Raw genomic sequence first — 12,592 nt, forward strand, 5'->3', positions numbered from 1 at the left:
AGTGAGGCTGGGGATGTAGCTCAGCAGCTGAGAATGCTTACATAACATACACAATAGTATGTACATTGTGCCGCAGAATGGCATAAACCAGGCATGGGGGCCCATGCCTATAATCCCGACACTTGAGAGGTAGAGGCAGGAGGCTGGGTCATCCTTGACTACATAGTGAGTTCAAGTTCAACTTGGGCTATATGGGACCCTGTCTCAAAAACAATTATTTATACATAGCATTAAATACACATTCTTCTTAGAAATCCAGTGTCAATAAAATGTTTAATTCATAACTTGCTGACATTTGATATGTCATGCTGTTTTAGTTGTTCAAAAAGATAATATATGCTTCAGCTCTTCCTTTGTTGCCCCCCCCCCTTTTCATTTTGGTTTTTGTGTTTTCGAGACAGGATTTCTTTATGTGGCCTTGTCTAGAAGAAGCTCTGTAGACCAGGCTGGCCTCGATCCACCTGCCTCTGCCTCCTGAGTGCTGGGATTAAAGGCGTGCGCCACCACCGCCGGGCTTTTCTTTTTTAAAGATTTATTATGTGTGTTTATGTGTGTTTGTGGCAGCCAGGGGTGGGGGTGCCCAAGGAGACCAGAAGAGGGTATTGGGTCCCCTGGAGCTAAAGGCAACCGTGATCCACCCAGCCAAGCTCAGGTCCTCTGCAAGAGCAGCAAGTGCTCTTAACCACTGAGCTATCTCTGCAGCCCCAGATTTTACTTTTTAAAGTATTTACTTATTGTGTGGTGCTAGTGCCTCAACAAAAGACCCTGCATATGTTGAGCAGGTGCTCTACCACTAAGCTGCAACCTAGCCAGTCTGCCTCCCAGAACAGCCTCAGATTCACAGAAAAAAAAAAAAAAAAATGAGGGAACAGCGCCTCCCACCCACTTTCCCTTATTTTTAGCATCCTATATTAGTATGTACATTTGTTTCAGTTAATCCAGTATTGATACATTATTACCTACAGTCTTCAATGCATTTAGATTAGTTTTCACCTGCCTTTTTTTTTTTTTTTTTTTTTTGGAGCTGAAGATCGAACCCAGGCACTCTACCAGAGCTAAATCCCCATCCCCCACCTGCCTTTTTAAAAATACACAAATCTAAAGTTTAATGTTACATGAACTAATCGTTAAGTACACGTTTGCTACCTTCCCCTAACATTATAGATGTACTTTTAGTCTTTTTGATTTTTAAGGTTTTTTAGTACAATGCCTGATCACCTCTTAAAGATACCTAACATGGACACCTCTGGTTTCCACGTGCGAATGCAAAGGTACACGCACACAAATCACACACCACAACTGTCCCCAATATTATTAGCACTGGAAATAAGTATAAATGAAAGAGGTTTTCTTGTTAAATGAAAAAGAATTTCCCCAAATTGGTAAGATCCTACTTAGGAACAAGCAACCTTCTTTATCTCTGTCCATTAAAGTAAAGGGGTTGAAAACTTTTTTTTTTAATCCTGAGACAGGGTCTCATGTAAACCAGGTTGTTCCTGGATTTGCTCGGTAAGCAGATGCCTTGAACTGCAGATCCTTCTGCCTCCCTCCTCTTGAAGGCCAAGATTACGGCGGTGCACTACTACACCCGACTCTAGTCTTTTTGAGACAGGGTCTCTAAACAACCCCAGCTTGTCTGGAACTCACAGCATCTTCCTGTCTCAGCACTTGCTTCGTAGAGTGCAAGGATTACAGGAGAGAACCACTAAGCTCGGCGGAGAGAGCCCTAGACCTTAGAGCGCAATAAGTGCAGTGAGCACTTCTGGCTAGTCAGCTGGGATATTTTTTTTTTTTTTTTTTTTTTAAATTGCGCATGCGTTTGGCCAAACCATCCCGGAACTTAACCGTTGATGAAAGGAAGGTTTAAAACCTCGGAGTTGTGATCCGGAGGTTTCGTGATGCCCTGGGTTCTCCAAAGAACCTTGGGATTGGGCAAACTAATCCAAGACCGGGATCCGATTGGCTGTCACAACAGTGCATCGCGGAGACGTTGCGTGACGCTATTAGTACCGCCCCCGTCGCGGGACTGGCCGGGCTTCTGGCCAATCAGCAGGCGTGGCGCGCCCTTCAGTTTCCTCTAGCCGGAGTTTGCCGCCTGGGTTCCCGCGACCCCAACGTCCCAGAGGCGGGGCCGTAGTCATCTGGGTCGCTTCTTGGAGCCGGCCTTTGGGTGCCCAACAAACAAATCCCAGCTTGGCGGCGGCCGTGACGAAGCGACCGTGGATCTTCGTGCTCCTGGTTCCCCGAGGCGCCCTCCGGGCCCGGGAAGCGCGGTGAGCAACAAGCGGCCTAGGAGGGTCCGAGTTAGCGCGCTGGGACGGGTGACGACAGAGCAGCCAGGGGAGAAAGAAAGCAGACCTCAGAACCTTGCCTGCTGTCTGCTAAAGAACGCAAAAGAGGTTTACGTTTGTGACGCGCCTCAGATTGCTTTTACTGTAAAATTTTCTTGGGGACTGAAACTCTGATCCTCGCCCTTGCGTTCTTTACGCGATCTGGCCCAGACTGGGTTGGGACCAGTTAGTGTTTATAGTCGGTGGTCTACAGGGAGTAGACCTATGTCAAAAGCGAGGTGTGAAATACCGTGTCAGGACACAGAGTCAGTGATGTCACCACGAGAGACTTAACATTCTGTATATGAAGAAAAGCCATTGACTTTCTAAGCAGGAGAAAAACTTGTTCATAGACACATTTGTGTCTGCACTGGAGGAGGCCAATGTGGTCAGCTACGGTGGGAGGATGGAAGGAACTTTTTATGGGTAAGAGGAGAAGTGAGGTTGACTTAATGGTTCCCGTTTGCTACGCGATGATAACATTACCTGGGGAGAGTATTTTTACTAGGTATACGTTTTGTACAGTTTCGGTCATTAGTTTTACGTAATACTGTCAGGGTAAACTAGTTTATCAAATCTCATTTGATTGTTTTCAAATGAGAAAGGCTTAATGCATGAAAGAAGAGACAAACAAGGCATTTAAAACACTCCTGTTAGTGAAGGAAAGTGGCTCTTTATATACTTTGTGGAGGTAGTTACCAGTGTGATTACTGTTACCATGACAACAAATGCTAAAGAAAGCCTTTTTTTTTTTTTTTTAAGCCTATATTTCAAGAAGGTTGGATATTTCTATGGGGGACTTTTAGTTTGATCTTTAAAAGTCATATACTGCAGATTTTTGTTCGTGCAAATATTTTCAGTCTTGGACATTATGGAAAAGGTCTCTTCTAAGTGACTTACACCTGTGTTAGTAATCCCTTAGAAATTATCTTGAGTCAGATAATTCCTTTTAAACATTCTGTTAGAGTTTAAATTTTTCTCTGTGTGGTTTGTGTGTGTGTGTGTGTGTGTGTGTGTGTGTGTGTGTGTGTGTAGATCTGAGGATGATTTTCAGGAGTTGGTTCTCTCCATCCACTGTAGGTCCTAGGAATCAAACTCAGGTTGCTAGTTGTTTTGGCAGTAAGCCCCTCTATCCCCTGAGCCATCTTATTGGCCCTAGATTTTAATCTCTTATATTATTACTGTTATTGTGCTGTGTGTGTGTGTGTGTGTGTGTGTGTGTGTGTGTGTGTGATGTGTATGTGTGATGTGTATGTGAATGAACGCAGGAATCTGTGTCCCACTGAGCATGTGTGGGGGTCAGAGTACAATTTCCCAGAATCTGTTCTTTGTTTCCATGTGCATTCTGGGACCTGAACTCAGGTCACTAGCCTTGTACACTAGTGCTCAGCTGCCTCAGCTGCCTCAGCTGCCTCAGCTGCCTCAGACAATATCTTTTGCTAACACTGAAACAGTGCACAAAAATTTAAAACTTAAGACTGCCTAGCTTGGTGGTGTATACCTGTGTCCCAGAACTTGAGAGGCAAGCCTCATAATCCTCAGAAAACCACACGCAAATATCAAACAGGAACATCTATGAAGAAATTTTATAAACAACTATAATGAACTCACCAACAAACTACTCTTGTGGCAATAAACAGGAAATTCTTTGTCTCCACAAACTGACTTGTGAAATAATCTGTGTTCATGGATTGAATACAAATACACATTTGCTGGGTATTCTCACTAATATTTTGTGCTCACTCATCCACACAGCAAACCTTTAGTCGCCACCTCTCTTGAGTTTCAAATCTGTGTATCTAATTTTATTCATTACTAATGATACAAAATACAGACCACATAGTCCTTTCTCTATAGGTCAGCATTTACTATTTTGTTTTTGAGCAGGGTCTTTTGACATAACGTTGACTGTCCTGGAACTCATTATGTAGACCAAGCGGGTCTCAGACTCACAGAGAACCATCTATTTCTGCCTCCCGAACACTGGGATTAAAGTCCTATGCCATGAGACCTTGTCTTAAAAAAAGAAAAAAAAAATATTTTGGGGCAAAATATGTGCATCCTTTAATGAATAGGTATACTAAATTCAATATTGAAGTTAGTTTATGAGTTGAATGACTTAAGTATTAAAGTAATCAAAACCTATTACTTTTAACTTTTTTATTTTTCTGTATATTGGACATTGAACATAGGACCTTGCACTTGTAGGCAAATACGCTGCATCCCGAGGTTTACAGTATTTAATTTTACTAATCTGCAGTTACTTTTCAAATAAGCTGCTTAATTTTGTTATGTGGTTAAGTAATATTTCTTCTTCTATGTTTAACAATATTCTTTTATTTCTATAGGGTACTGAGGACCAGAAATTGAATAAATCACTCATCAAATACAGAGCCTGTAGTTCCTCTAGAAAAAGTCCCAGATGAATACCAGGTACAGAAACTTTATTTTATTGATTATATATTTAAATATTTCTTTTTACTTATGTGTATGAGTGTTTTTCTTGTATGTATGTATTTACACCATATATATTCCTGGTGCCCAAGGAGACCAGAAGAAAGTATCTGATCCCTTGGAATTGGAGCTACAGATGATTTTGAGCTGCCATGCATGTGCCTAGGATAAATCTGGGTCCTCTGCTAGAGGAGCAACTACTCTTAATCCCTAAGCTATCTCTCCCAGGTCCTATTTTATTTTATTTTATTTTTTTGAGTCAAGGTCTTGTTATGTAGCCCTGCTGGCCTCACACTCACCCAATTCTTCTCCCTCATCCTCCCATATGCTAGGATTATATGCATGTTCCACTGTGCCTGGCTGTTTAGTTATTTGAGATGGGGTGTCTTGCTGTGTTGCTGAGGCTGATCTTGAAATATGGGACTCATTTAAAAACTCTCTCCTCAGCCTTTCAAGCTTTGGTACCTCAAGCACCTGCTACTATGCCTGGCTTCAAAATATTTTTTCACACAGTGTTTTATTGCAGCTACCCATATTAACTTGAGACAGCATACTGGAAGAGAAAAAACAGTCTTTGGAATCAGGAATATCTGGCTCCACATTTAATTAGGTGGGTTCCTTGACCTAGTTCATTTGCTATAAGATGAGGATGGTGATCACTTTCTTTTTTTGTTGTTGTTGTTTTTTTGTTTTTTTGTTTTTTTTGAGAAAGGGTTTCTCATTTTTTTTTAATTTATTTATTTTGCCGGAGCTGAGGACCAAACCCAGGGCCTTGTGCTTGCTAGGCAAGCACTCTACCACTGAGCTAAATCCCCAACCCCGACAGGGTTTCTCTGTGTAGCTTTGGAGCCTGTCCTGGGACTCGCTCTGTAGACCAGGCTGGCCTCAAACTCACAGAGATTCACCTGCCTCTGCCCCCCAAGTGCTAGGATTAAAGGCATGTGCCACCACTGCCTGGCTGGTGATCGCTTTCTAATCGATTACTGGGAAGGTATTAAATATGCTTATTGAACTAAAGGAACAGGCACATAGTAGGTATTTTGTAGCTCCCTTTTCTCTCTCACTTAATGACAGATGTTTCATTGATGAGAAATTACCTAAACTAAGGTTGTAAATTAGAAGATTACTTACTTCCATCCTAGAGGAATGGAAAAGTGATGGGGCCCCCTTTTTCTAAGCACTGAGTCCTTGCCAGCAGTCATCTCACATTGGTCATCCCAAGTTTCTCCATGTTTCCTCAAGAGTAGGAAGGAGGAGCTGGCCACCTGTCCCTGCTTTTCTTAGTCTGTTATTCCATGGAGGACCTGGCAAACTGGCTTGGGTGATTTAGTTCTCTGGACTATTTTATTGCCCCTAGAGAGGAACAATTAATGCTGCCATATGGATTTTGTTTCTCTTCTAAACTGCAGTTATGCCCATGGGGAGCTTTTATATTCTCTGCTGCTTCCTTTGTGCCAGATGTTCTTGATAAAGACAATAGGAAACATGATCAGGGAGGTGATCATATTTCTTTTACTTTAATCTTGAGCCTTCTGTTATATCATACTACTGCACTATTTTCTTTCTTTCTGCCTGTCTGTCTATCTATCTATCTACCTACCTACCTACCTATCTATTTACCTATAGACAAAGTCTCCCTCATAGCCATGACTTTCCTGGAACTCACTATGTAGACAAGGTTGGTTGGCCTCAAACTCAGAGACCTGCTTGCTTCTGCCTCCCAAGTGCTAGGACTAAAGGTGTGTGCCACCATGCCTGGCCCCATGCAGTATTTTTTAATTTATAAAGTACAACAAAGAGGTATTGATCTATTGTCATGTAGTTAGTGTTATAGTTAAGATTTCAGCTGACATGACCCTTTCTTTATGGTGCCTTAGCTTGTCTTATTCAAGTCCTTCCTATGGCTCCCCTCAACTATTTTAGGCAGGCCTAGAATTCCTAGTCTTGGCCTGCTAAGGACTTGGAATGCCTGACAAAGAGAATTAACTATTTCTTATAAAATTTATACTGTTTGCTTTTCCTCATACTATAATTTTTTTAAAGGTTTTCTTCAAGCAAGATGGTACCTTTCCACTTCCCCCCATCAAAATTGGCACTTTGGAACCCGATGCCAATTGGAGATGTCATCTGCTTGCATCTCAGTTACTACAGGTAGGTTTCTCTTTTGAAATCAAACCAGTATAAACATGAATCATAAAAGAATATGTAAGACAGACTTAATTGTTATTACTAATTACAAGCTGGGCTGCCTAAACCCCAAAGTCCATTTTTTTTTTCCTTTTGATTTGTGTGTGTATGTATGTCCACTTGTGAAAGCCAGAGGTTAGTGTCTATTGTCTCCCCTATTGCTCTCTACTTTATCTCTTGAAACAGGATCTCCCTGAATCTGGAGCTTGTCTTTTCAGCCAGACTGCTGGCCAGCTTCCCCCCAACCCCACTCCACCAAACTCTGGGGTGATACAGATGGTGCCACTGTTCCCATCTTTTATATGGATATTGAAGATTCAAACTCAGGTCCTTGTGCTTGCCTGGTAGGAGCCATTTTCCCAGACTCTAAAATCTGAAGCTCGCACTGATAAGATGACTGAGCAGGCAAAGGCACCTGCCCTCAAAATCTGAAACTTGTTGACTGTCAACAAGATAGTATAAAGAGCTACATTCTACATCTTACCCACATACAAAATACAGTTATATAAAAATTACCTTCAGACTATAGGTAATTTATAAACATAAATGAATTTCATATTTAGATTTGAGTTCCATCTCTAAGATTTTGTGCAAATAGTCTCAAACCTGAAGTACTTGTGGTCTCTAGTATTTCAGGTAAGCTACTCTCGAGCTGTATTCATTTTCCTTTACTTTTTCACTAAAAGTGTCTATCAGATAAAAATTTCATCTGTTTGTTTATTTTAATCTTCCATATGCTTTTGGGAAATAACCCCAGTTTCATAGTTAAAATATTTTGCAAATCTGAGGTTCTGAATATTGTAGGAATGTCTCTTGTACTTCGGCATGGTGTCTGTGTGGAACCCTAAGAAGATAGAGCTGAGAGGGAATTGATCAAGTTAGAAGGCCTATAATGTAGTTCTCTATAGGACCTTTTGAAGGAAGTTTAGATTAAAGTAATGGCAATCATTTGTGCTGTTGTGTCTAAGGACTTACTTGCAAAGAAGTGTTCTACAGAGGCTAGGTTATAGTGTAGAGAGCCAAGTCAGTCTGTTTGTAGGTACTTGTCAGTAATCATGGATTTGTTTTATTTTGTTTTTTTGGGACAGGGTTTCTCTGCATCCTGGCTGTCCTGGAGCTCAATATATAGACCAGGCTGGCCTCTGCCTCCAGAGTGCTGGGATTAAAGTTGTGTGCCACTTCCACCAACTTAGATTTTTGCCTTGGTGATTCAAGGTACTCTTAACTGGAATCAGGTTGTCTAGACCCTCAATTCCTGATCCTAGCAATTCTTTTTTTTTTTCTTTTCTTTTTTTGTTTTCCAAGACAGGGTTGATCCTACCCAATTATTATTAAACTACTTCAATAAAGTAGTCAAAGATCAGTTTAATTATAAAATAAATTTAAAAGTACCATGGGAGGATCATATGTAGCCTCTGGAGTGTTTCATACACTTAAGCATGCTAAGTAAACACTTCACTATAGGCTCAACACATGGTCTTTTCCTGGTACTTTTAAAGTTTTTCCAGACAAGATCTTTCTACATAGCTCCGGGTGGCCTGGAACTTACTATGTAGACCAGGCTGGCCTTAATTGTTAATTAAAGTCACAGAGGTCTGCTGTGCCTGGGTATGTGCTGCCATCCTGGTCTTTTTGTTTGTTTTTATGAGACAGGGTCTTACTATTAAGCTAGAGTTGAACTTACTGTGTAGTCCAAGCTGACTTTATTTAAACTTTCTGATCCTCTTGCCTTGGTTTCTTGAATGATAGTATTACAATGTACACCACCATTCTTGGCCTCATAGACTTTTTAAAGGATTAAATGAGAAAGGCTTTGTAAAATAGTTGGCATAGGACCTGGATTATAAATTATTTACTAAATAATGTTTATTATGTGTAATAAGAATAATCAGAAGTATTCAGATCAGAAGAAAGAACAAAACAAAGGTTTTATTGGGTTTGTTGTTATTGTTATTGTTTGTTTTCTGAGACAGGGTCTTGTGCAGCCCAGGTTGCCCTCAAATTTTCTATGTAGGTAGGATGGCTTTGAACTTATGAGTCTCCTGTCTGTCTACCAAATGCTGGGACAGGCACATATCACCATACCTGGCTAACACAATGTATTTTGAAAACATTTTATGGCATTTGGTGATGGATTATATAGAGAATGGAAGAAGATATACAAGTCAAAATATTCAAATTCTAAAGTAGTTTGCAGAGAAGAATGCTACCATTGTCAAGAAAAGAAGGGTTTTGATCCGTGGGATGGCTCAGTATGAGGGCTTTTGCCACCAAGCCTGATGACCTAATCTAGATCCCTTGGACCTGCATGGTGATGGGAGAGAGCCAGTTCCTGCAAACTGTCTTTTTTCCCCTCCTCACACATTATGTTAGATGTGCAGGACCACCCCTTCTCCAACTCCACAACTAAGTAAGTGTAATAAAAAATTTAAGGAGAGTCTTGGGGCTAGGAAGATAGCTCAGTGATGAAGAGTACTTGCTGATCTTACAGAGGACCCTGTTTGATCCCTAGTACCCATATCAGCAATTCATAGCCATCTGTAACTTCAGTAACGGGGCATCTGTCACCTTATTCCGGCAGCCATGGGTACCAGGCACACATGGCTCACATACACATAGACACTCCCACACATACATGAAAAAAGACCTGTAGAAGTTCAAGTATGTTATGCTTGTTCATTTTCCCCTATTTCTGTTTCTTTTTGTCTTTTCAAGACAGGATTTCTCTGTGTAGCTCTGGATATCTTGGAACTCACTCTGTAGACCACTCACTCTGGCCTTGAAATCACAGAGATTCACTTGCCTCTGTCCCTCAGTGCTGGGATTAGAGGCATGTGCCACCACCGCCCGGCCCAGCTTCCCACATTTCTTAACCTTTCTTTTGTCAGCTTTCTGTGCTAATGTATTTCGAATAATTTGTTTTTTAGTTCTCCTGATTTTTCTCCTTAGCTGTGCTTACATATTCAGGGTTTTTTTTGTTTTGTTTTTCTTGGCATCTTGAGTATCCAACCCAGAGTCTGCACAGGCTAAGCAAGTGTTCCACCATTGAGTTATACCATCCATTTAGGTTGCTTTTTTAAATACGGAAATAGATATACCAGATAGATGAAAGAATGTTTATGATGTATATGTATAGTTTATTAGATAATAAACATAATAATGTATGCTCATTTCCAGTTGATTATGTATGTAATCTATTGAATTTTTAATCGATTTAATCTGCTATTCCTGTAAGTTCTGAATGATTCTTTTTCAAGCAGGTCTAACCTTGGTTGGGGTGTTGCTCATTGGTAGGGTGCTTTCCTTGCTACATCAAGCTCTGTGGTCATTCTGTAGCACCACATAACCCCCCCGCTGGTTCGTGCCTTAATCTCAGGAGGTGGAGGCAGGACCAGAAATGTAAGGTCACGCTTGGCTACACAGGGAGTTTGAGGCCAGCCGGGGGTGTAGATACCCTGTCTCAAAAAAATTGAAAAGTGAGAGGGAGAAAGTAAACTAAACTCTAGAATTTGTTTGTTTGAGATAGAGTTTTTCTGTGTAGCCCTATCTGTCCTAGAACTCCCTCTTTAGACCAGGCTAGCCTGGAATTCAGAGATCTGCCTGCCTCTGCCTGCCTATCTCCCTAGTGCTGTGATCAAAGGTGTGCATCATTACCGCCTGGAGATTTATTTTATTTTTAATCATGTTAGTGTTTATTTTTAATCATGTTGGTGCAGTTGCCAAAAGAATCCAGATCCCCTAGATCTGGAATTACAGGTGATTGTTAGCCACCTGACTGTGCTGGGATTGAATGCAGGACCTCTGGAAGAGCAGTATGAGCTCTTAACTGCTGAGCCATTATCCCACCCCACCTCTTTTTAAAACTGGGGATTCACTATATACCTCTAGCTGGCCTGAACTCACTATGTAGACCAGGTTGGCCTCAAACTCACAGAGATCTGCCTGTGCCTCCTGAACTCTGAGATTGAGTGCATGCCACCATGACCAGATCTTTTATTTTAAATATATTTATTTATGTTTTGTATTCAGGAATGCTGTTATTGGACATAAGTGATATGTAAACAAGTGCATGTGACTATTTCTATCAAACTTTATTTACAGGATCATGTTGGCCTCCTAGTTTGTTTGTGCTCTGGTCCAGGTTAGGCCAGACTCTGGAGGATATTTGTACCTTTCTTGTCAGCTTATGGCCAGTATGGTTTCCAGGTGGCCTTGTCTTTTATGGAGTTACTTTGCAATAACTAGGGATATCCTGATAGTAATCTTTGTGTCCATTTTTTAAATTCTGTGTTATATCTTAGTCCTTCTATAGAAGGCCTTTCTTTTTAGGACATCAGGATACCACATTCATAAAAGACTTTCTTGTTTTTCAGAAAGCCAAAGCTTGTGGTAACTGAAAAGGCCATCCGACTTGCTTACCGTCATGCTAAGCAGAATAGGAGAAATGTGCCGTGCTTCTTACTTGGTTCTCTCACAGTGGATGAAGGTAGTATGTTGTGAAAATGTTGCATGGCTGTTGTTGAGTGTACATTTGTTTCAGCCAGCCACTGTCTATGCTTTTGCTAATTTCTTTGCTCTACACCATGGATATGAATATGAGTAAAACTACCCATTACAGAATTCATGGTGTAGTCATCTTTATAAACAAGTCATTTTCTAATGTAAGATTTTAGTATACTACCATTATGATCAAAATACTTTGCTATAAAGTAGTTTTGTGTGGTGTTTTTATGTTTTTAATTAGCATGTTACATAATAGTTGATATTTTTGTTCTGCAGATGAAGAAGGTGTGACATTGACAGTGGATCGCTTTGATCCTGGTCGAGAAGTATCCGAATGCTTAGAAAGAACTCCTTCTGCTTCTCTTCCTGGAGATTTTTTGATCCCCTGCAAAGTTAATATTCAAGGACTTGGTTCAAGAGATATGATAGTTCATAATGCAGATGATTTCAGTTCAACTTTAAAGGTGAGGAGTCTTTGGTCAGATCCAACTCAGATCATCTGAGTCTTGTGTCTGAAATGCAAATGACATTTTTAATTACATACAAAAGTCATACGGTGTGCGCCGGGCAGTGTTGGCACACGCCTTTGATCCCAGCACTAGGGAGGCAGAGGTAGGCAGATCTCTGTGAGTTCGAGACCAGCCTGGGCTACAGAGTAAGTTCCAGGACAGGCACCAAAACTACACAGAGAAACCCTGTCTCGAAAAACCAAAAATAAATAAACAAACAAACAAACAAATAAATAAATAAATAAATTGGTCATACTGTGTATAGTTTGTAGTATTTTAGTAAGCCTGTATTTGAGAATTATTTGTAATAATCTGTAATTGGATTATTGTGGTCGTAAAAATCCAAGGTGATGTCGTTTCTGAGGCCAGAGATTATAGGTCGGGGATATGGGTAATATTCCAGAAGAATCGGTGTGACCAAGACAGGAAAGTTCAGGAAGTGTTCAAGGTTGCTAGTAGTATATAAACTTTTGCTAAGGGCTATTAGACTGGAATATTAGTTTAGTCAGATTACAGAGAGCTTTATTAGATAAAGAAATTTCTTTTGTGTGTTTAGTTTTTAGAGATTTCTGAAAAGAAACAATTCTGTCAAATCTGATCAAGCAGACT

The 12,592-nt window shown here is 40.6% G+C and overlaps 1 protein-coding gene across 3 annotated transcripts in view; it reads left to right on the forward strand.

The window, feature by feature from the left end:
- The first annotated feature begins 4,752 nt into the window (after positions 1–4,752).
- The window catches only part of Stil (STIL centriolar assembly protein), a 41,021-nt gene continuing 33,181 nt past the window's right edge, over positions 4,753–12,592 (forward strand). For all 3 annotated transcript variants that reach the window (XM_036179437.1, XM_036179436.1, XM_036179439.1), the window contains exons 1-4: positions 4,753–4,763; positions 6,828–6,935; positions 11,345–11,457; positions 11,751–11,938. In XM_036179437.1, coding sequence (XP_036035330.1) covers positions 4,753–4,763; positions 6,828–6,935; positions 11,345–11,457; positions 11,751–11,938 — 420 coding nt within the window. The remainder of the gene's footprint in view (positions 4,764–6,827; positions 6,936–11,344; positions 11,458–11,750; positions 11,939–12,592) is intronic.

This window comes from Onychomys torridus, chromosome 2, assembly GCF_903995425.1.
Source record: "Onychomys torridus chromosome 2, mOncTor1.1, whole genome shotgun sequence".
Classification (NCBI taxonomy): Eukaryota; Metazoa; Chordata; class Mammalia; order Rodentia; family Cricetidae; genus Onychomys; species Onychomys torridus.